Source organism: Chiloscyllium plagiosum, chromosome 13 (genome assembly GCF_004010195.1).
Source record: "Chiloscyllium plagiosum isolate BGI_BamShark_2017 chromosome 13, ASM401019v2, whole genome shotgun sequence".
NCBI classification, from domain to species: Eukaryota; Metazoa; Chordata; class Chondrichthyes; order Orectolobiformes; family Hemiscylliidae; genus Chiloscyllium; species Chiloscyllium plagiosum.
Genome location: NC_057722.1, coordinates 8411888 through 8437625, shown reverse-complemented (window position 1 = coordinate 8437625; position 25738 = coordinate 8411888). Strand labels below are relative to the sequence as shown.

General features: G+C 43.5%; 1 protein-coding gene across 4 annotated transcripts in view; it reads left to right on the top strand.

Moving 5' to 3' along the window:
- The window catches only part of LOC122555734 (glypican-5-like), a 545068-nt gene extending 531861 nt beyond the window's left edge, over positions 1-13207 (top strand). For 3 of the 4 annotated variants that reach the window (XM_043701795.1, XM_043701794.1, XM_043701796.1), the window contains one exon: positions 12844-13207. In XM_043701795.1, coding sequence (XP_043557730.1) covers positions 12844-13043 — 200 coding nt within the window. In that variant the 3' untranslated portion in view covers positions 13044-13207. The remainder of the gene's footprint in view (positions 1-12843) is intronic. The other variant, XM_043701797.1, reaches the window with a different exon arrangement.
- Positions 13208-25738: the final 12531 nt, after the last annotated feature.

The window sequence follows — 25738 nt, the reverse complement described above, 5'->3', positions numbered from 1 at the left end:
CACGCTCTCCCCGTGTCTGCATGGGTTTCCTCCGGGTGCTCCAGTTTCCTCCCACAATCCAAAGATGTGCAGGTCAGGTGAATTGGCCATGCTAAATTGCCCGTAGTGTTAGGTAAGGGGTAAATGTAGGGGTATGGATGGGTTGCGCTTCGGCGGGTCGGTGTGGACTTGTTGGGCCGAAGGGCCTGTTTCCACACTGTAATGTAATCCAAAAAAAATCTAATCTAATCTAATGTAATCTAATCTAAGAAAATCCTGTCCCAATACTTTATTTCCTCCCCAGAAGACTAGAATCATTCTATGTAGCATTATGTTTTCTGGGCAGCTGACTCCAACAAAATTGCAACTCAGAGAATCACAGTTTTTCCAAGAAAGTTTTGGAATTGATTTTATGCAAATATATTTTAATGTCCTCATGAGGTAAGATGGATGTTACCCAACAAGGAAGCTTGCTTTAATTTGAATTATTTTGACAACGTGTACCATGGTTGAGGCAGCGGTACCAGGGATTTGAAATAAAGTGGGGAGTTAGTTGATTACACATTCTTCTTAGTTAAGGAGAAATGCAGTGGGAATTACACCCAGAATTGCAGTCGGATTGAAATGTCAATGCCTGGCCTGCTGAGTGTTTTCCAGCGATTTTTGGATTTAAATGTAGTCATGGAAACATTGAAAAACGTGCTTCTATTATCTTGAGTATTAGTTTTATTCCAGTCTATCTTGTGATAGTTAAAGTTGCCCAGTTTTGCCAAGCTTTGGCATATAACTCTGAGCTGTCCCATCAGTTCACTGTTAATGTAAAGCCAAAATAATGGTTAATGGTGAGGCACCACTGTCCAATGGCTACTTCCCCCTTCCCAATGGCTGTATTTGTGACTTCTGTCGGCTTCCCTTTTCCCTCCAACTTACAGGCCAAGTCCCTTTAAGATTTGTTCCCATCTTTCTGTGTTGTTTCTAGCTCATTGAGCTACAATAGTAGTTGGCCTCAGGAAGTGAGGGAACACCATGGGGCGTCCCATTCCAGTCCCTCAAAGAATCTGACTGTTTGGTAGTGCCCTCCTATCCCTCCAGTTTGGCCCCTAACACTTGATAGAATCATATGACAGAGGAAGAGGCCATTTGGCCCATCATGTCTCTGTTGGTTGGTAAGTGTTGTTCAAAGGATGCCATTCCTCTGCAGTTCATTCTCACCCTGCAAATGTTTCCTTTTCAGAGCAGGTCTAGTTCCCCTGTGGAGGTTATTTTTGATTTTGTCTCCACTACCATTTCATCCTCATCTTGCCTCTGGTTATTTTTCATAGGATCCCTACAACACAGAAAGAAGCTGTTCATTCATCAGCCCTTCAAGGACCCACACCCCTACCCTATCCCTGTATCCCTGCATTTCTCATGGCTAACTCACCCAGTGTGCACATCCCTGGACACTATGGGCAATTTAGCATGGCCAATCCACCTAACCTGCACATCTTTGCACTGTGGGTGGAAACCGGAGCACCCGGAGGAAACCCACATAGACACAGGGAGAATGTGCAAACTCCACACAGATAGTTGCCCGAGGGTGGAAATGAACACAGGTCTCTGGAGCTGTGAGGCAGCAGTGCTGACCACTGAACTACCGGGCCGTCCTGTGCTCTCTCATGACCCACCTACCTGTCAGAGACTATTGTCTCTCTTTATTTACATTATCAACCCCTTTTCAACCTTTTAGCTCTGAAAGCCCCAGTCTCATTCAAGATTATATAGGGGTCAGTGCTTCTGATCTTGGGGCCCTTCTCTCTCTGTCTTTTCCCTGGGCCTGGATTCCAAGGGCTGGGCCATGGACTCCATTGGACCAGGCCATGCTTAAGGGTAAAGTGCTGCAGTGGTTTACCATTACATCCTATAGGACAGCTGACCAGGAAACTCTCCTACTCTTGCATACTAGAAGGTGTTAGACACTACCAGTCAATCCCTTGGCCATATTATGAATGATTTCCATTGCCAGCAAGTTCTGGTGTGGGACTTGAACATGGAGCTTCTAGTCCAGGGGTAGGGCACAACATGACCTCTGGGGGACCTCTAGCCTTTTACATTCCCTCATCTGCTATGTCAGTTATGTTGGGACTGTTCTCTTTTTGCATTCTCAGTGGGCAAGTATCCAGTCAGAAATCTCTTAACGATCCCAGACTGAAGGAAATGGGTTGGAGCTGGAGTAGAATTGGGAGGGCAAGTGGAAGTCTTCCCCTGGGCCACAAAGAAGATGCTGTTCAAACTTAAACTAGAGGAATAGCTAGCTGTGAACTGCCCCGCCACAAGGAGAGGGGAAAATCCCAGAGTAAGATGACTGTGTTGGTAAGAAGTATCCCACTGAGACACTTTGGCAAGGCAAATCACAAAGCACATGGTTTAATGATGAAAGTTTGGTGTGTTATTTGAGTCTCAGTTCGTTGACACTTTTGCCACTGAGTCAGAAAGTACTGAGTATAACTTTTGCCGCAGGCTGTGAGCACAAAATCCAAGACTTTGAGGGAGTGCTGCACTGTTAGAGGTTTTGTCTTTATATTGAGACATTAAAGTGAGACCCCATCTGTCTGATTCTGGGGAAATGTATAAGATCCCATGGTGATACATTGAAGAAGATTAGTCCATCATCTGTGTAATATTTATTTGTATTTACGTAATATTTGTAATATCCTGAAACCAGCATCACAGAAGAAGAAGTGAAGATGTTCGCTGATGATTGCACAATATTCAACAGCATTTGCTACTCTCAGATACTGAAGCAGTCTGTGTCCAAATGCAATGAGATCTGGACAATATCTAGGCTTGGGCTGACAAATGGCAAATAACACTCATGCTACACAAATGCCAGGTAATGACCATCCCCGATAAGAGACAATCTAACCATCATCCCTTGGCATTCAATGCTGTTACCATCACTGAATCCCCATCTATCAACATCCTGGGAGTAATCATTGACCAGAAACTCAGCTGGACTCACCACATAAATGCAATGGCTACAAAAGCAGGTCAGAGGCTAGGAATACTGCAGCGAGTAACTCACCTCCAGACCCCCGAAAGCCTGTCCACCATCTACAAGGCACAAGTCAGGTGTATGATGGAATACTACTCACTTGCCTGAATGAGTGCAACTCCAACAACACTCAAGAAGCTTGACACCATCCAGAACAAAGCAGGCTGTGTGATTGGCACAACATCCACTCCCTCCACCATCGACACTCAGGAGCAGCAGTCTACAAGATGCACTGCAGACATTCACCAAAGATCCTCAGACAGCACCTTCCAAATGCAAGACCACTTCCATCTAGAAGGACAAGGGCAGCACATACATGGGAACACCACCACTTTCAAGTTCCCCTCCAAGCTCCACACCATCCTGACTTGGAAATATATCGCTGTTCCTTCACTGTTGCTGGGTCAAAATCCGGAAATGCTCACCCTCATGACATTGTGGGTCAACATACAGCCGGTGGACTGCAAGCGGATCAAGAAGGCAGCTCACCACCACCTTCTCAAGGGCAACTAGGGACGGGCAGTAAATGCTGGCCCAGCCAGTGACGCCCACATCCCACAAAATTAATTTTAAAAAAATCATTATCTCATTGCTGTTTGTGAATGTTTGCTATTTGAAAATCAAAAAAAAAAGCCTGCACAAGCACAACCTGACCTCTCCACAGATGGCTCCTTGAGATTCTTCCAGCATTTTCTTGTTTTTGTTACAGATTTCCAGCATGGAAATCCAAAAATGGATTGAGCTTTTGCACTAGCTTATGTGATTCTTACAACACTTCATTGGCTATCGAGCTTTTTGAGATGTCCAGTGTATTGTGAAAATTGCTATACCAATGCAAACCTCTCTTTACTTTTGAAGAGACCTAAATTCTCAAATAACAGGTTGAGATGTCTATAACTTTTCACAACCAGTTACTGCTCTCTCTCTCTCCACACTTCAACCATCAAAGAGCTTTGGCTTGACATTGGGTCAATACAGGGGAATAATGGAATGAATATATTTTTCTGGTCAGGTTGATTTATAGCAAGCAATTGAATTACAAAGCTGGACATGGTTGAGTGAGAGAGGGAAATAGATTTACCCCAGTGAGGTCTTAATTTAATCAGATGATTCTGGAGTGCTGGAGTCAGCGAGATGGGATGTAATAGAATGTAGAGTGCTGCAGGGGTGTGTTCTGTTCATTGCCACAGAAGATAATGAAAGGAGCTTGAAAAGAGCCAAGGAGCTGCCTGAATGTACCTAGCAAAGTGATTTATTGGTAATTTACCTCAGTAATATTTTGAAGGTTCTCCTCTTGTATCTCTTAAAGGCATCAAATTCTTTCCTGAACCAGTGTAATGGTGGCATAATTAAATTCTCATTGATAAGACTGAGAGATATGTAACTCTTCTAGTAATCAATAAACACTAATGTTTATTTTCTAGGTGGGGGGGGAGGTACAATCGGAGAAATTCTTCAGCCTTCGAGATGTGCACACCTGATAAAGGTGTCTTGGGCATTTAATGATTGGCCCAGTGTGCAGAACTTATTTGTCAATGGAATTTCCTTGGAAGTCTGTTTCTCACTTACAGAGTCAGCACTCCCGCTTTCTACCCTCCCCTTCTCCTCAACGTGTTAGGAGATGGATCCAATCCCATGCTATATCAGTGCCCATTCTTCTCATTGTGATAGGTCTGCTCAATCATGGAGATCATGAAATTTGTGCTTCTTCTCCTTGGTCAGAGGGTGCAGACACCAATTATAGTGCATCGAATTCCGCCTTAATTCAGTCAAAAGTCACAAAGCACCATGTTATAGTCCAACAGGTTTATTTGAGAGTAAAAGCTTTCAGAACGTTGCTCCTCCAAAACCTAGTGCTTCCAAATAAACCTGTTGGGCTATAACCTGCTGTTGTGTGATTTTTAACTTTGTCCACCACGGTCCAACACCAACATCTACACATCATTTATTCCAGTCAACCAATTTAGCCATTCCAGGATTTTCCTAGGGTAACAAGGAAGCCCTGAAATTCTGTTTTCAACCATTTAATGTCACAGCTTATATTTAAGACATGAAATTGAGATGGTTTGAAAGTAAAAGTAAAGAGATGTATTTATTGCAGAAAGTCGGGAGGGTTAGAATGGCCCTTCGCTTTAACCCCCTCAGTCAGTTTGCAACAAATGTTTTGTTTTCTTTTTAGCACAAAGCCACCTCACACTTCAATCAAAATGTAATCACTTGATCAGAATTAGTTAACCAATTGCAAACTTACTCTTGAGTGAAAAAAGGTTTGTGACCGACTAAGCCAGAAAAAAAGATAATATGTGAGATCAAACACACACACACACACTCACTCTCTCTCTCTCTCTCTCTCTCACTCACACACACACACATATACACACACTCACTCTCTCTCTCTCTCACTCACTCACACACACACACATATACACATGCACACATATATATATATACACACAGACACATATATACACACACACATATATATATATATACACACACACACACACATATATACACACACACACAATTTGGAAGCTTAAGAAGGGAAGTGTGGCTGGGTCGAGAAATGAGCTCAAGAATTGACAGTTTAAGAAGTTCTTAGCTATCTTAGAAAACATCTACTGAAATATGGTTCATTTGTATATTTCTGAATTTGAAACCATTGTCCTTATAAGCTAGATATTTGAAGACATGTCTTGTATAAATGTCTTTTAAACTTTGTAATTGTATTTGCATCCACCACCTCCTCTGGAATTTCATTCCACACAGGAACAAATCTCTGTGAAAAAAAAAATGCCCCCATGTCTTTATAAACCTCATTCTTCTTACCTTAAAAATATGTCCCCTAGGCTTTGATATCCCGATCGTCAGGAAATTACTCCTGCCATTCACCTTATCCATACCCCACATTATTTTATAAACTTCTATTGGGTCACCTCTCAACCTCCTGTGCTCCAGTGAAAAAAGTCCAAGCCTATCCAGCCTCTCTTTATAATTCAAACCCTCCTGTCCTGGCAACACAGTAAATCTTTTCTGAACTGTCTACAGAATAATAATATCCTTCCTATAACAGGGAGACCAAAACTGGACACAGTACTCCAGAAGAGGCCTCACCAACCTCAACATGAAGTCCTCAACTCCAATACTCAAAGATCTGAACAAGAAAGGCAAGAAGATTAACTTTTTAGCCACCCTCTCTACAAGAGATGCAAACTTCAAAGAATTATGTACCTGAACCCTATGGTCTGTGTTCTACAACACTACCCAGGGCCCTATTTTTAATTGTACAAGTCTTATTTTTGTTTGTTTTACCAAAATCTAATGCCTCGCATTTGTCCAAATTAAACTCCAACTGTCATTGTTCAGCCCATTGATCCAATTGATCAATTTCCTCCCAAAATGGCACCTTGGCATCTTTTATTTCCACCTGAGAAAGCAGTGAAGATCTCCGATTTCACATCCCATCTGAAAGCCTCTGGAGTTTCAGCCAGGATTATATGTGAAAACATTACAAAAAAAAAACATTTTGTGGAAGCTTTTTATCTCGGATTTATCAGGACAATTTGCAAGAGGCGAACATTTAAAATGCATGAGTGCAAAGTACTGATTAGATATCAAGTGCACTCTGACTGATAGTGATGTTGAACTGGAGAATGCACCAGTTAGATGATGACTGAGCGTTAACAGCCAAGATTTGTTTAAATGATGACTTCTTACTGTGGAGAAAACAATTAGGAACTACAGATTGTCTGGTCGGTGTGGACGAGTTGGACTGAAGGGTCTGTTTCCGTGCTGTACATCTCTATGACTCCCTAAGTTCACAGCTAGTTTAGAAAAGGTGCATTTATTGTATTCCTTTTGCTTGTGGAGAATGGATCATGCATCTGAATGTATGTCACATCAACAAGCAAGCTTCATTCATATCTCAAATTAGATGCTAGTATCACAGTTGGCACACTCAGGGTTATTCAAGCAAGTGGAATCATACAATGTTTAGGGTGGACTTTTCAAGCCTGGGCTGGTTGAGTATGGTTTGCATTCTGATTATTATGAACAATCAAAGCAATAGGCTGTTTGATTCCTTCAACCAGCTGCCAGAAAATATTTCTACTTAGGTTCTAACTCATAGAGTCACAGCTGTACAGCATGGAAACAAACTCTTCGGTCCAACTCGCCCATGCCAACCAGTCATCCTAACCTAACCCAGTCCATTTGCCAGCACCTGACCCATATCCCTCTAAACCCTTCCTATTCATATACCCATCCTGATGCCTTTTAAATGCTGTAGTTGTACCAACCTCCACCACTTCCTCTGGCAGCTCATTCCACGCACCACTCTCTGTGTGAAAAAGTTGCCCCTTAGGTCTCATTTAAATCTTTCCCCTCTCACCCTAAACCTATGCCCTCTAGTTCTGGACTCCCCCACCCCAGGGAAAAGACTTTGTCTCTTTACCCTATCCATGCCCCTCATGATTTTATAAACCTCTATAAGTTCACCCCTTACCCTCCGACATTCCAGGGAAAACAGCCCCAACCTATTCAGCCTCTCCCTATAGCTCAAATTCCAACCCTCCCAACATCCTTGTAAATCTTTTCTGAACCCTTTCAAGTTTCACAACATCTTCCTCCTAGGAGGGAAACCAGAATTACACACAGTATTCCTAAAGTCACCTAACCAATGTCTTGTAAAGCCGCAACATATTCTCCCAATTCCTATGCTCAGTGCTTTGTCCAATAAAGGAGAGCATACCAAACGCTGCCTTCACTATCCTATCTACCTGCGACTCCACTTTCAAGGAACTATGAACCTGCACTCCAAGGTCTCTTTGTTCAGCAACACTCCCTAGGACCTTACCATTTAGTGTATAAGTCCTGCTCTGATTTGCCTTTCCAAAATGCAGCACCTCACATTTATTTAAGTTAAACTCCAGCTGCCACTCCTCAGTACATTGGCCCGTCTGATCAAGATCCTGTTGTACTCTGAGGTAACCAGGCACTTTTTTTTTAACCCAGCTCAACAATAGATGCAGGAAGGAAGCTTTCCTGTATGCTTAGGTTTGGAACCAGGGAATTCAGTCTCAGAGTAAGGGCCGAGTCATTTTGGAATGAAGGGAGAAGGAATTTCTTCATTCATAGGGTAGTGAATCTTTGGAATTTTGTACTCTAGGGAATTGTAAAGGTTCAGTTCATTAAATATGTTCAAGACAGAAATCAATAGATTTCTAGATAGTAAGGACAGCAAGGAATGTTGGGTCACATGAAAAATGACATTGGGGTAGAAGAGCAGCCACGATCTAGTTGAGTGATAGGATAGGTTTGAGGAGCCAAATGGCCTACTCCTGCGCCTATTTCCTGTGTTACAACCAGCAAGATAGCAATACTTCAAAAGTAGTTCATTGTCTGCGAGTAGCTTTGGGATGTGGTGATGTTGTGCAAGGTGTTATACTAACAGAAAGCAAGTTTTCAAGCTTCATTTGTTCCTTCAGCTTTACAGATCCTTTAAATTCAACATTGTGACATTTTTCTTCTGTTGGACCTTACACTGAGATTTTCTAATTTACAAAAATGCTCACCCTCTATTTCTATAACAGTCTCCCATCCAATTAAGTCCATCCTGCAAGGCGGATACCATGAATTAGATGTTCCCTGGGGAATTCCTTAAATGAAACTTGCTCCCTGTAGCACTGCTTCACCTCTCTAACTAACTAAAGCCCAAGGCATTCATAATCCTTTCAGTATAACTGAGACAGCTGGCAAAATATGATGGCATTTTCTAATGCATTGCTGGTGGTTACTGTCAGCTGCCTATGATTTTATATCCTACACCAACTAAGTCAGGTTCTTCCAATAACATGTCAGACCATGGTGAAAGGTCCCAAACCCCAGAAATTATCCCGTTGAGCAAAGATCGCTGCATGGAGCTACAAAATATTCGTACATCCAGCTTGAATTGTAGAATTTTTATTCATTCACGGGATATGTACTTTATTAGCTCAGCCAATTGTCTAATCCATAATTGCCCCTGAGAAGATGTTAATGAGTTGGTTTTATGAATCACCACATTCCTTTTGGTGTATGTGCAGCCACAGTACTGATAGGGAAGGAGGATGTTTTGACCCAGTAGCACGGAAATAATATCGTTTCAGGTCAGGGTGATGTGAGGCGTGCAGGAGAGCCTGCAGGTGATGGTGTTCCTGTGTAATAGTTGTCCACCTGTGTTTCTAGGTTGTCGGTTGCTGGTTTAGGCGGTGCTGTCGGAAAAGCCTTGGTGCATCTTGTAGATGCTTGATACTGTTGCCACTGTTCATTGCTGGTAGAGGAAATAAATGCTGAAGGTGCCAGTCAAGTGGCTGCTTTGTCCTGGATGGTAATGAGGTTTTTGAGTGTTGTTGGAGCTGCAGTCACACAACTAAGTGAAGAATATTCAGTCACATCCTGACTTACGCCATGCAGACAGTGGACAACCTTCGAGGAGTTGGGCTGACTTACTCACTGTAGAATTCTACCGTGCTTTTCTACCCACAGTATTTACGTGGCTGGCCAGTTCATTTTCTAGTCAGTGGTAACTCTGAGGATGTTGGTAGTCAGGCATTCAATGATGGTAATGCCATTGAGTAATAGGATTATTTTGAATCCTCCCTTGGTCATTGCGTGGCACTTGTGAATGTCACTTGTCAGCCCGAACCTGGATGTTGTCCAGATCTTGCTGTATTTGGGCACAAATTCCTCTGAGGAGCGGAAAATGATGCTGAACATTGTGCGATCGGCGGTGAAAATCCCCACTTCTGAGCAGCGATGAAGAGCAGGTCATTGATGAAGCAGCTGAAGGTGGTTGGCAAAGACCAGAATTTCTTTACCTTTGGCTTGAATGTTCTCCTTTCCCCTTCCGTTCTAGAGTATGATCACTCGGTACCAACTATTTTGTGTTTCCACTCTCTTTGACGGGTCAGTAGTCCTGTTGCCTCAGAGTTACTCCATATGCAGTGCTGGGAAAGTGTTGCATTCCCTGAGGTGTAGTCTCTCAGATGAGACATCAAATCCAATGCCCCATCTGCCTGCTCAAGTCAGTGTTAAAAGCACGCTGGCACTGCTTTGGAGAAGACAGGCGAGTTATTCCTGATGTCCAAGCTAATGCCGATCTTTCAAGAAAATCTGAAAAGGATAAGAGAAAAGAAACTGACAGCGTTCCCCCACTCCCTTCCAAGTTTCTAAAGGAACAGAAACTGAAACTGAGACTGGAAATCAGAACTTCAGGGAAGACTGAAACAGGTCGAGGCTACATGAAATGAGGCAGAGCCTTCAAGCTCAGTTGCTGCAGGGGATGAGTCTGGTGCTGCAGGACAGGGAGGCTGGAGAAGACAGAGTTTGGATCTAGATCCTGAGACTAAGTTGCTGTAGTTGAAGGTAACATTGGTAGGTCTATGCTACCTTGGCCAAAGAAGTTCTGCATATACTTGTGGGTCTGGGAAGGATGTTATTCCAGAGTCATTGTGGATTCAATGAGCCAAATGGCCTGCTTCCACACTGTCGGGATTCTATGATTCTGTCATTTGTGCTGAAGTCTGTCCCAGTTGAACTTGTGTTGGTTGCACACTGCTGTTGACTGAGAATTCAGAGTAAGAGAAGAGCTGAAATTCTTCATGAGGAGGAAATGGTTTTGAAGGGTTAAGTGACCGAATGTGTACTGCTAACCAATTCATAAGAAGTATACTATCAACTACAATTTGCCTGACAATGCATCTTTAGCTTATATTCATTCCGGATGCTAGATTGTAAGGTGTGATCTAAAATTGTGTTTAGTGCTTACTTTTTTTCACTCTTGAACAGTAAAACACTTTTGTTTCAAACCATAGAATCTGTGACATCATTCCAATAGTAATTAACTGGGATTTTGGATGTCTTTTTTGTTAAAAGAAAAATGACCCCTGTGGCAATTGTCACAATTATTATTCCCATTCCCTCTGCTGAATGCAAGGCAAGGGCAAGATTGTTTTGTGGCAGTGATGTGATTCATTGTATATTAAATGTGATTAATTACATGTATGTGGAGGACATTATATGGAGTTTCACTTGAGTACATGCATGGAGAGCTCTTGAGGTGCAGTGATAGTGTCCTTACATCTGAGCCAGGAAGCATGGATTCCAGACTGATTCCGGGGATGGCAGAACTGACATATGAAGAAAGACTGGATTGAGTGGGCATGTGCTCACTGGAATTTCAAAGAATGAGGGATGATCTCATAGAAGCATATAAAATCCATTTGGGGCTGGATGTGGGAAGAATGTTGCTGATGTTGGGAAAGTCCAGGACTAGGGGTCACAGTCTAAGGATAAGGGGTAAGCCATTCAGGACTGAGATGAGGAAGAATTTCTTTACTCAGAGACCTGTGAACCTGTGGAATTCTCTCCCACAGGAAGCTGTTGGGACCAGTTCATTAGATCCATTCAAGAGGGTGCTGGACCTGGCACTTGTGGCCAAAGGGAGAAAGCCGAATGGGATACTGAAATTCAATGATCATCCATGATCATATTGAATGGTGGTGCAGGCTCGAAGGCCGAATGGCCTACTCCTGCACCTATTTTCTACGTTTCTAAGTCCTACCTGCTCCAGAGGTGTGTAATAACATCTTTAAACAGGTTGATTAGAAAATGTCTTAAATGTAAATAAAGGGACACATATTGTACCCATGGTTGAGTTAGAAGATATGTACTTGTCTCGTTAACTCTGCAATAAGCGTGAAACTGAATTAAGACTGACCGTTGGCAGGTCTGAAGACCTCCTCGTGGGTCTGCTCCTGGGCCTGGCCAAACTGGCCATTAACAGGTCGAGGCAGCGGGCCGTGGAGGGGATCGTTAGGGCCGACTGCCTGCCCCTCTTCCGCGGTTACGTTAGAGCCCGGGTGTCCTTGGAGAAGGAGCACGCGGTGTCAACCAACACCCTGGAGTTGTTCAGGGAGAGGTGGGCGCCGCGGGTAGTGGAGTGCATTATTTCCCCCTCCAACTCTATTTTGATTTAGTCTGTACCCTCCCCTTCACTGTTTTGATCACACACAGCACTGCCCTTTGATGTGAGGCAGTGTTTGTCACTGGCCACCCGGGTGTTTAAAAAAAGAAAAAAAAAAAAGAAAGAAAAAATAAAAGAAAAAAAGTGGAGTGCATTATTTCCCCCTCCAACGCTATTTTGATTTAGTCTGTACCCTACCCTTCACTGTTTTGATCACACAGCACTGCCCTTTGATGTGAAGGGCAGTGTTTGTCACTGGCCACCCGGGTGTCTTCCTATCTTCCTGGTGGTGGAAATTGAATAAAGAATAAAGACACTTTGTGTCTTTCACTGTGTCTCACACCTGCACACACACACCATGGGTGCTGGGGAAAAAAATAAGCACTACCGCACTTAGGTGGTAGTGTGGGGGTTAAATTATTTTTTTTTTAAAATAAAGCACAGTTCTAATTAAGACTGACTGTCATGCTATTCTGCGGCAACTGACTATCTAGATAACAACAGAACGGATGATTGGGGTGGGTGTCTTTGAAACCAACTCATTGTATAAATCAAGGCCATCAGAAAGGTAAAGAATGAAATGAGTAGACACAAATAGAATTCATTGCAACCCTGGAAAGGTGGTAGTCTTGGCTGATATAATGTTGATGCACTGTAGATATTGGCTTTTTTAGTTTTGACATATTACAGGTACAGATTGGCAAGTTTATTCAGATAGTTTGCATACTGATTGTTCCATTGCAGTATTGTACTGATGTTAGCACATCCACACTGTACAAGTCATCTTCTAGCTAAATTATTTTCTATCTCTCTCTTCTCTCCTCAGATGTGCCAGAAGAGCGATGGACGAAGGATCACATTTACCCAGGGATGGCCCCCACATTGAAGGGAGCAAAGGTGGCCTCTCCAAGCTCTACCCCCAGCACCACAGCTCAGAGCAAGCCAGGAGCAGGAGCCAATCATTACAGCCTGTCCACAGTCGCCACGGTCACAGTGCTGGGGCTGATGTGTCATTGGCTGTTATAGTTAATGATGCATTGTGGGTGCACCTGCCCGCTCTTATTTATCCAGTATTACAACTATCACGCAGCTTTTATTCTTTGTTGGAGGCCAAGTGATGCTTTAGGATCTGTGTTCTTGTAATATAGATGAGAGCTGCAATATACTATCGCAAACTGTTGGTCTTGAAAGGATTTTGTATAAACAAAACGAATCATGTGAAAAATGTACATAGTTTGTATAAAAAAAGCAGTCGATTTAGTCAAGATAAAGGAACTGCCCGAGATAAAAATAGACAATCTCTTTGAACATGAATTCAGACACTGAGGCCTAATAGCATTTCTTGATTTTTGCAGCCTGCTCCTTTAGTTGTCTGACTAACTCTCAAGATCTATTGATTTGACTCCCTTGGTGTATTGTAGGCCCCAACATTTATCCCCCTGCTGGAGTAGCCATCTGGAGTATTATTATCTCTAATCCTGGTTAATAATCGGTGGCTGGTGCTGGAAAATGTACACACATATGCTGGCAATAAAGGTGAGCAGATCCAGCAATAAGTGTCTGGATTGAGATCATAAAGTCATAGAGAGGGATACAGCATAGAAACAGACCCTTCAGTCCAACTCATCCATTCTGGCCAGGTTTCTTAAACTAAACTAGTCCTGTCTGCCTGCATTTGACCCACATCCCTCTAAGCCTTTCCTATCCCTGTATCTGTCCAGATGTCTTTTAAATGTTGTAATTGTACCTGGCTCTACTACTTTCTCTGGCAGCCCATCCCATACACGCACCACCCTCTGTCTGAAAAGGTTGCTTCTCAGGTCCCTTTTACATCTTTTCCCACTCACCTCAAACCCCTGCTTCCCAATCTTGGACTTTCCTACCCAGTGGAAAAGACCTTGGCTAATCTTGACATTATGAACCAAACAAAGGGGGTGGGTGAGATGGGGATATGGGAAGTGGGCGGGATGGGGTTTGGGAGGTGGGCTGGCGATATGGCGGGATGGCGATGGGGATATGGGGGGTGGGCGGGATGGGGATATGGGAGGTGGGCATGGTAAACTGCAATTGTATCTGCTGCTTTACCACTAAGATCAGAATCACAGTGACTCATGCTGAATGCATTTACTGAATGGCTTCTAAGCCTCTCCCACAGAACTGAACCTTTCACATCGATATTACGGGCTGAGAAGTATCAAAAGGGAGGGGAGTTCTTCCCTCTCGTGACAAGTTTACTTTTTGGAAAGGGCTTCATTTGTTTACGTTGAATTTTTAAATGCTTGTTCAATTTGAAGATCAAATTTCCCGAAGGCCAGCTCCTGTGGTTAACTGGATTTGGGATCTTCTGATGAACATGATTTGGGTGTTTCTAGTTAAGGGGTATTTCTGTGGAAGGTAATCACTGGTTTTATTTGTAACATGAATGTGTTTTTTAGGTAAGTGGTGCTGATTCTCTGCCTCATAAAGAATGGACTGGTCGATGGTTATAATCTAGTGGGTTTTGTCTCTTTGCTATGCCAACAGTTATCCCTCATCCAGCACTCTCACAATATCCAGTTGTTTAGCTCGTTGTAGTTTGTGACATGATGCTATGCTGCTGTCAGTGTTTGTTGTATTCTAGCATTTTCCGTCAACACTGGGCAGCTCCTCAGGTCACTCTGTAGATCATCTGATCCTTCCCGCAGCTCCAATACATCTGAAAATCCAAACTTTGCCATCAATGAACCCCAGCTGGATTTCTTTTGGTCTATCTAATGCAATGTTGAGCCAACTGTTCCCTTTCTCAGGTGAAAGATCTTTTGGCACCATTTGGGAAAACAGATCAATTGTGGGGGGGGGGGGGGATTGGGGTGGGAGGTTCTCACCACTGAGTCCTGACCCAGCATTTGCCCATCGGTCAGCATCCATAGCAGATCTTCTGGCTGTTTATAAAGAAAAAAAGAACAGTAGAACACAGGCCCTTCGGCCCATCAAGACTGTGTTGACACATGACGCCATTCTAAACTAAAAACCTTTTATCTCTACACAGTCAGTAACCTTCTATTCTCTGCTTATTCACATATATGTCAAGATGGCTCTTAAAAGTCGCTATTGTATCAGTCTGAGCCACATCCTCAGTAGCGCATTCCAGGCACTTACAACACTGTTTGTAAAAAAAATTGCCTCTCTCACATCAGCTTCAAACTTACCCCCTTTCACTTTAATCCTGCGCCCCTGAGCAAATGGCATTTCAATTCTGCGGATAAAAAGCCTGTTTATCGCTTTGTGTTTTGTGGGATCTTGCTGTGCGCTCACCAGCTATCCAGTTGCCTCACATTGCAGTGGAGACGGTGCTTCAAAAGCATCTTCCTGCCCGTAGCGTACTTTTTGATGCCATGAGATAATAAAAGTTGCAACATAATGTGAGTGTCTTTCCCATCTTTGATTTATCATTTCTATATATAGCCTAATATCTGGAAGATTGGGAGTTCACATTTCAAAATGCTTCAAAGAATCTTCAGAGATTTATTTCTTTTACTCTGCAACATGTGCGCTGCAGATGGCTGCTAGCAGGCCTTTCCTTGGCTTGTGACGCACACTTGTCTCCCTCCCACTCTATCCCCAGATCGACACAGCCTCTTTCCAGCTGCCATCTCTCTGATCCTGTTTGGCAGTGCCATCTGCTTCCAGCAGGATGGACATTCAGAACAAGCCAGTTGCCCCCAACACCCGCACGAGGAAGAGATTCAAACTACACCTCACAGTGGGAGAACATCTGGCCTCAGCCAAAGCTGAAGCCCCTCTCCACCCCCAAACTCCATGATATCTCTGTGCTCTGTTGACACACGGATATTTCTGGGGCAGTACCACACCAAAGGTTCACCAGATAAAGTCGTAGAGATGCACAGCATGGGAACACAGCCTTCAGTCTAACTCGTCCATGCTGACCAGATATCCCAACCTAATCAAGTTCCATTTGCCAGCATTTGATCCATATCCCTCTAAACCCTGCCTATTCATATACCCATCCAGATACCTTTTCAATGTTGCAATTGTATGTTGGTGCTCTCAGTTTTTTGAATGATGCAATTGCTTCCTTTAGAAAAAAAGCAAGCCAGGCATTGCTTTATTTCAGAAGGAGGTGTTTTTGTCAGTTAACATTCATCAAAAACACTTAAGCCTCACTCAGCACCCAATGTTCAAGGTGCTGCTGTTACACCATTGAGTTTTTTTTTTGACCCACAACTTCGTACTTTGAAGGAACACTATTCTTCGGAGCAGTAAGTCTATCTCATTCTGTGAGTCTGGGAGAACCACCCATCCTCCCTCTTTGGTGGTTCAACTTCTGTCATAAGGGGAGGTGCTGATGGGGGTGAAGACCCTTCAGTTTATTATTATCACTCATCGATGCTCCTCAAGCCAGCTGTGTCCTACATTACTGGAGAGCTGTGGGTAAATCATTTCTGACCATCTCACCTTTGAGGGGGACTCTCACCACTCAAATACACCAGCTGAATTAGAACTAGTATTATTGTCCTGTATATAAAAATACAGTGAGAAGTGCTTTGTTCACCTGCAAAATGCCAAGTGTTGCCATGTTCTGGTGCCATCTTGAAACATTGAATATAATGCAAGATTTTACTGCAGTAGAGTTCATCATTCCCTGTTCTTCTTATTACTCCTACCCCCAATTCCTCCATTCACTGCTTGACATTGGTCAGGGACTCAGTAATGGGCTCCAGTGTCTTGTCAGTGCAGTAGCTAAGACCTGGAGTATGCAAAGTCTGCCTGCTCACTTTTGACACTTTCACGTCGATGCTTCACTTTGTTTTAAAATCGACCAGCATTTGATGCCCATCCTTGTTTGCCCTTTAAACTGAGTGGCTTGCTAGGCCAGTTCAGAGAGCAGCAAAGAGTCAGCAGTGTTGCTGTGGGTCTGGTGTCATGTGTAGGCCAGACTGGGCAGAGATGGGAGATCTCCTTCCTTGAAGGAGTTTAGTGAGCGAGATGCATTTATGTGACAATCAATGTTCGAAGCGTATTTGCTATGTTACTGGTCTAGCTATGCACAAACTTGGATTTGTAATCCAGAGATGAGTTTAATATCCCGTTGTGGCAATTTGAAATTTTGAATTCAATTTAAAACAAACACCTAGAAATGAAATATTGAAGTCAGTAAAAGTCTCTGTGAGGCTCTTTAGTTGTCATATGTGATTGGATTCAGTCATTAATGTGGCAGACTTTTAATTGCCATTGGAAGTGGTATGTGTAGAGGTTCGCTCTTGGGAGATGCCCCCTCACCCAGAGCCATCGATTGCAGTGAGGAGCACCATGTCTTGTAGAAGTAGACATCCCTTTACAATGTACTTTATTTAAGTATCTATAAAAGATGCCTTTGGCTTTGTCAAAAGATCACTGATAGTAGCTCGGAGCTTTTCACGACTGATCATATGAGACCTCAGACCTGTTTGAAGGGGTCAGGAAATTACAGTCCGATAGGCTAATCTTCTAATCTCACCTTTAGCATCTAGGCGTGCTCCCTCAGGCCTTAACTGTTGCTCGGTTGGTAGTGCCCCTCCTTCCGAGTTAGACACCTGAGAGGTGACATCCAACTCCGCAGACCAACACATTAAAATATTATAGTGCAAAACTGGAGGGAGCACTGCACCATTGGAAGTACTGTTTATCATACCAGGTGTTGAACCAACAACTGCCTTCTCCAGTGGGTGTTAGAGCTCAGACAGTCCCTCCAGAAGAAGAACAGGGAGATTTTCTCCTTGCTCTCTTGACCAACACTTATCCCTCAACTGACATCTGAAAACACAAATTATCTGGCTATTAACATGTTGTTTGTGGAAGCTTGCTGTGGACAAATTGGCTGCCCTTGATTCCTATTCTTCAGAAGGGCTCTGAAATAACTGCACAGAGGCCAGTATCCCATCAACAAGTTACCCTTTTATTTACACCTGCACAGGATGCTGGCTGTGACCAACCAGTCCCTAGACTGAGGAGCCCTTCTGAGACTCCTGTTTATTTTTTTTCCCAGAACCTTTGACACTCCTGTTTTTTTTTAATATTACCCCTCACACTACTGCCTAACTGTGGCAGTGCTTATTTATTCCCCAGCACCCATGGTGTGTGTGTGCAGGTGTGAGACACAGTGAGAGACACAAGGTGCACAAATCTTTATTCAGTTTCCACCACCAGGAAGACAGGAAACATCCGAGTGGCCAGTGAAAAGCAGTGTCCAAGACTCCTTTTTTTTTTACAATTCTGTTTATATTTTTTCCTCTTTTTTTAACCCCCACACTACCGCCTAACTGTGGCAGTGCTTATTTTTCCCCCCCAGCACCCATGGTGTGTGTGTGCAGGTGTGAGACACAGTGAGAGACACAAGGTGCATGAATCTTTATTCAGTTTCCACCACCAGGAAGAAAGGAAACACCCGAGTGGCCAGTGACAAGCAGTGCCCTTCACATCAAAGGGCAATGCTGTGTGAGACTCCTGTTTATTTATTTTTTGGCAGGGATTAAATACTACTGTTTATTTTATTTTTTAAAATTTTATTTTGCTAACCCCCACACTACCGCCTAACTGCGGTGGTGCTTATTTTTTCCCCAGCACCCATGGTGTGTGTGTGTGCAGGTGTGAGACACAGTGAGAGACACAAAGTGCACAAATCTTTATTCAATTTCCGCCACCAGGAAGATAGGAAAACACCCGAGTGGCCAGTGACAAGCACTGCCCTTCACATCAAAGGGCAATGCTGTGTGAGACTCCTGTTTATTTTTCTTTTTTTTTCTTTCTTTTTTAATTTAACCCCCACACTACCACCTAAGTGCGGTAAGTGCTTATTTTTTCCCCAGCACCCATGGTGTGTGTGTATACGTGTGAGACACAGTGAAAGACACAAGGTGCACGAATCTTTATTCAATTTCCACCACCAGGAAGATAGGAAAACACCCGAGTGGCCAGTGACAAGCACTGCCCTTCACATCAAAGGGCAGTGCTGTGTGAGACTCCTGTTTATTTCTTTTTTCTTTTTTTTTCACACTACCACCTAAGTGCGGTAGTGCTTATTTTTTCCCCAGCACCCATGGTGTGTGTGTGTGTGTGTGTGCAGGTGTGAGACACAATGAAAGACACAAAGTGCACGAATCTTTATTCAAATTCCACCACCAGGAAGAAAGGAATACACCCGGGTGGCCAGTGACAAACACTGCCCTTCACATCAAAGGGCAGTAGACTCCTGTTTATTTTTTTTTGTGTTGAGGACTCCTGTTTATATCTGTCAGCCAGGGCTCCCTGATTGGCCCAGGTTAACAGACCCAATCTAGAATCTCGTGGTTAATGAGATCCACTTGGCCATAGTTCCAATCGCTACATGCTCAATGACCATAAAGCACTTTGAAATGTTCTGAAATTGTGACTGATGCTGTATAAATGCAAGTCCTTCTCATTTTCCCCAGGTTCCAAACACAGTTCCAACCATTGGCTGGATGGACCACATGGCCTGTTTCAGTGTCAGCTATCCAATATAAAACATTATTTGCCCACCAGCTATGTAATTAAAAATAAAGAGAGCTTGGCGACTTTCTGCACTGTTGGCCCTCAAACCTTTCTCTCCCCCTGGGTTCAGAACTAATCTCTCACACAGCAACACTTGCCAACCTTCCATGTTCCTGTGCAGGTCAGAGCTTCTTGGGAGCTCCAAGGCACCAATAGTCACCACCGAGATGTACCCCACCTCTTCCCTTGATTTCATAGATCTGCTTGCTCTTTTCCCACTGCTCTCTTCTACCTCCCCCCTCCCCTGTTTCACATTGAGGGATTGTGACATGAATCAAGCATCAACACGGGTCCCAATGGCAAAGTATTCAGGAAGCGCTGGTGTGGGTGGCTGCACATGTCTAGCTATCAATTAACATTCTCTGGATTAGAGGACTTCAAAAGGCACTGTTTTGCTATAATATATTGCAGCTTTTAAAGAGTTTCCGTCAAAACTAAATGAAGATAAGATTGTATTGCTACATATTACAGGAAGAGGAAGAGTAACAAGTTAAAAAGAAACACTTGCTTCAATCCACAAGCAGCAGCAATGCCCTTTCACTGCTACACTTGCTGGCTGTGCAACTGTACTCTCAATGACTCCTCATGTCAAGGAACTGTCTGTTCAAACACTTTTAACAAACAAACAAACAACAATTTTGCCAATAAAATTAATTATTTTATACACAGTATTTAACCCATATTATTTTGTCTTCCAACAGTAACTAGCAAAGCACAACACATCATAGCTAACAAGATATCTCTGGGGGAAATTCAATGGTGTGTTTTGCATTTGAGACTGAAATCTAATGGGAGCATCGGGGAGCAGTAGGGAGATGCTGAATCTGTACTCGTGCTAAATGCCTTCTCTCTATCTTCCTCAGCCCTTCGAAAAGAGACAGTGGCTTGTGAAGTGTATTCAATACAAGCCTGGTGCCCACAGAGGAGCCAGTAAAGTACACTACAGCAACTTCCAATGCCTTTGCAACAAAGGTTAGAGACACAATGGTTGGTAATGTTGGTCTTTCATCTCAAAGACCTATGTTCAACCCATTCCTGGCTATTTATGCAACAGTATCCCTCCCAGGGGTACCTGGATTATAATGGGTTGAGTCGTAGACTTAATCTAGTTTCTCATCTGCACAGGTATCATAGAATCCCTACTATGTGGAAGCAGGCAATTTGGCCCATCTAATCCACAGCAACCCTTTGAAGAACATCCCACCTAGACCCTACCCTATCCCTGTAACCATTTCCCATGGCCAACCTGCACATCTGTGGACAATCCAGCTAATGTGCACACCTTTGGACTGTGGGAGAAAGCCAGAACAAACCCATGCAGATACAGAGAAAATGTACATACTCCACACAGTCTCCACACACAGAAGTCGAACCTGGGTCCCTGGCGCTGTGAGGTAGCAGTGCTAACCCACTGTACACTGTCCCTAATTTAGCACCAACATATCAGTCTATTTAAGAGAATTGGAATTTAGCACCAATTGAGAGACTCTCATTGGGAGAATTTGAAATGGAAAATGGAATGACCACATTCATGAAAAAAAAGCTTCTAACTAGAAAGCAAATATTGGGAAAACATGGTGCCTAGAAACTACTGATCATTGGCATTTTCTTCCAGCCTGTTTTTTTTTTTGTTCATTCATAGGATGGGGGCATCACAGGCCAGGCCAGCAGTTATTGTCCATGTCAGGGACCTGCTAAGAATCGATGACTTTGCTGTTTAATGGGAAATGTTTGTCTATTATTTTTAAACAAGCTCTAAGTGCTTTAGAACTGGTCCACATCCCATCCAGAGACGTTGAATGCCCAAAACACTCAATTATCTGCCCAAATTCCATTGCATTATTTCGCATAGAATCAGCCACATCTAGGGATCACAAAGGTACTGGAGCGAACAAAAGTCAATAGTCACACAACACCAGGTTATAGTCCAACAGGTTTATTTGAAATCACAAGCTTTCAGAGCACTGCCTCTTCATCAGCTCCAAAAGTTTGACTTTAAATAAACCTGTTGGACTATAACCTGGTGCCGTCTGACTTTTGATTTTGTCCACCCCAGTTGAACACTGGCACCTTCACACATAGCGGAGCGAAATCATGCTCCAGAGGTCAAAATAAACAAGATGGGCTCAAATCCAGGAATGTGATGAGCTCGGGGTAGCGGTAGGTTTTCAGAATGCTCTCTAAATCTTTAAAAGGCATCTCAGCCCACCATTGATTCATCTTGCTGCATAATGGACAATAATGAGATGAGGAACCCTGAGTGCAGGCATGGGAGTGCAGTCAGATGTCAGCAAGACGAGAGCGGGTCTCTTCACTGAGGTCAATGTGGTACTGTGTGAGGAGATTAGAGAGTAGTTTCCCCTTCCATGCCACTCTACATCACCTTGTCATTGGTCAGCACTACAGCATCATTCCTAGAAAGAGTCTTGAGACCATGCCTAACAGGACCTGCAAGGTGTGACTATCGCCATAGAGACAACTTTTTGAACAATCAGTGACTCACTGAAATTATTCATATTTTTAAATGTTTACTGTAATAAATGGCTCCCAGCTCTGTTGACTAAAAACTATTTTGTTTTTGCATGCAATTTGGACTTTAAACCACAGAGAGGAACATTCCCATTTTGCAGTTACTCTCCATGGAATTACAACCACGTTAGCAAACAGTCCACTGTTTTCCCTGAGTTTTCAATGGTTTTTCATATCCCCATTTTGCTGGATAGTAAGTTTGAGTGACTGGCTGCTGTCCTAGTTTTCAGGGTTTCTTAATCCATTGCCAGTAGCACAGGCTGTTCTGATGATTCTTGCTCCTTCCAGCCGTACCAGAATAAAGCTCCGAGAATTCTTGGGTAACTGCAGAATGCATTTCTTTGACTAGCAAAGTTTTCCGCCCACACTGGAATGTAGTAGCAAGGTTGTGCATCCTGTCCTATCCGCTGGGCCCAGACAACCTATGCTATCTGTGATATTCATTCATATGTAGGGAAGCCTGTAACCTGATGTCAACAATGTCTTCCCCAACATTCTTCCGCATCACAACATTAACCTTGCATCCAGGTAGAATTTCTAATAAGCTATTCTTGATCCCAATTCCCTTCCATGTTAGATGTAAATGAACAGTTTGCAACACAATAAATTTACAATCCAGTATCTTTTAATAAAACAATCTAAGCCATTCATTTGATCTCTAACAACCTAATCACCTGTATTACTGACAGCAGATCACATGAACCCTTCGTTTCCCCGGATTTAAGACAACATTCCCAAAATAATAATAATCATATCAGCTTCACAGTTGTAACAATAGCCTCAGAATTATGATGTGTTCTTGTAGCAGTCAGCACAGTTCAATCACAGCTCCCACTGACCCAGGCCTGAGAAGACCAATAGACTTATTCTCCACAAGTGTGTCAATGTTAGCAGATATGTTTAGTAGCATTACAGTGGACAACCAATCTAAGAGTATGAGCCCTTCTTCAGGCCTGCATGCCTCCTTTAATGTCGTACTGTGTAAGGCATGTGAATGAGGATCAGCTGGCAAAATGGAATCCCTGAGCCATCAAAAGGTCTGCCCAACTAATCTATAGGAGTAGGAAATGTGTTGCTGGAAAAGCGCAGCAGGTCAGGCAGCATCCAGGGAACAGGAGAATCGACGTTTCGGGCATAAGCCCTTCTTCATGTAATCTATAGGAGTATTTAACCATGAAGATATGACTATGATAGTTGGGTCATGTGTGGGATGGATGAGTATCGAGGAAAATCTTTGTAAATGCAGGCAAGTGATTTAGTAGTGGGCAGTAAAAGTAGTGGGCCTCAGTGACTCTGAGGCAGTGCCACAGAGAGATCCACAAGTGGGAATGACTTCCTTAAGATGAAAAACATGCTGAGAAACCAGCATTTATGAAACACCTCCTTTATGGAGTCCGTTGCGTTGTTGATGCTGAATGCAAATACAGACTGAAAGCCTGGAAACAAAAGATTGCCAAGCTGGTGGATCTAGGATCCAATGTGTAATGTGTACAAATCTCCTTGCAAAAAAGGAGTCAAAAAGAACTCCCTGCAAAGAAACAAGATGACTATATGAGGTGTGAATTGCTGTCGTGGAGTCATACAGCATGGAAACCAGCCACGCCAACCAAAATCTCAAACTAAACTAATTCCACCTGCCTGTGCTTGTCCCATATCCCTTCAAACCTTTCTTGTTCATCTACTTAACCAAATGTTTGTAACTGTGCCTGCATCCATCACTTTCTCAAGCAATTCATTCCACACATGAACCACGCTCTGTGTGAAAAAGTTGCCTGCCCTTTTTAAGTCTTAATCACTTGACCTTAAAAATATGCCCCCTAGTTTTGAACTCCCTTCACCCTCGGGAAAAGACCCTTGCCATTCACCTTAACTATACCCCTCATGATTTTAAAAACCTTAATAAGGTCACCCCTCAAACTCCTATGCTCCAGTGAAAAAAGTCCCAGCCCATCCAGTCTATTTTTTTTATCTCAAGCCCTCCATTCCCAGCAACATCCTGGTAAACCTTTTCTAAACTCTCTCCAATTTAATAATATCCTTCCCATAGAAAGATGACCAGAACTGCACACAACGTCCTGTATAACCTCAAGATAATATCCCAACTCAAGGTTCTGAGCAATGAGAGGGCAAGTGTGCTAAATGCCTTACACTGGGACTGAAGTGTTTCTGAAGAGCCTTCCTTCTGTTTTGTGGATTATCGTGTCACAAGAGCACCGTCGTCTTGCTGGACTGTGACCCCCATCTCACAATATGGAATGATACTAGGGTTCTCTGAAGTGTCTCTGTCCTGTGATAAGTGCTCAGTGTTCCCAATAATTACAGTTTCACTGAGTGCTTGTGATTCCTTGTGCTCGGTTTGCACATGTGCGCAGCCACTTGCAAAGAGATCCTGGAATGCAAGGCATTTGTTTGAGTCAAGGGCACACCCTGACCACTGTGCTGCTGCAGCTCCTGCAGTAAAACAGTACGATCAAGTGCGGACCCCCTGTATTGTTGCAAAGGGTCTGGAGCACAGCTGCAGTCCAGAATCTTATAGTGGCCTGAACAATGTGGGCTATGGTCAGATTTGTGGCAGAATCGCACGGAACATTTGGCAAGGTCTATCCTGATGGTGGGAGCAATTTCCTGCATCTTTTATGCATTTGTCATTAGTGAGACACGTTTCTTTTGCTAGACACCAGGGAATTGCCAGTTAAGAGGGATGACAGGAATCCCCGACTATCTGAAAGTAGTACATTCCTCTAAAACCTTTCTTCAGCCGAAATGGCGGAAAGCGAAGAAGCATTAACTTATATTGGAAAAATGTTACCTTTTTCAGTAAAAGCGAAAATCCTCTTTGGATTTCTTTCAGTTGGTGAAAACAGATACTAATGTAGGTCTTCCGTAAAAGTAAAGTGGTGTGAAGCGAACTTTCGAAAAGCGGGAGGATAGCGATATTACTTGTTAATGCTGCAACTTGCTCGATTAATATTCATCTTCCTGTCTTACTAAACACCCCGAACAAGCTAGATGGTGCGCATTGAGGGCATGGAACTCACAACAGGTACCAGCTTGCTTCATGTTTCAAAGGATGTCCATGTTGGACCCTGGGCACCAATATCTCAACTGGAACTGGAGTTGGATGAACTGAGGATTGTTCGAGAGGCTGAGAGGGTGATAGATAGAAGCTACAGGAACATAGCTACGCCAGAGAACAGAGGTAGCTGGGTAACAGTTAGAGGTGGGAAGGGGAGGAAGCAGGCAGTGCAGGGATCCCCTGTGGTCGTTCCCCTAAACAATAAGTATACCGCTTTGGATACTGTTGGGGGGGACGGCCTAGCAGGGGTAAGCTGCAGTGACCGGGTCTGTGGCGTGAGGTCTGGCTCTGAGACTCAGAAAGGAAAGAGGGAGAGGAGGAGAGCGCTAGTTATAGGAGACTCTCTAGTTAGAGGGACGGACAGGCGGTTCTGTGGACATGGGCGAGACACTCAGATGGTTTGTTGCCTCCTGGGTGCCAGGGTCCGAGACGTCTCGGATCGTGTCTTCGGAATCCTTAAGGGGGAGGGTGTGCAGCCAGAAGTCGTGGTGCACGTTGGCACCAACGACATAGGTAGGAAGAGAGGTGGGGAGGTCATTCAAGAGCTCAGGGAGTTAGGCTGGAAGCT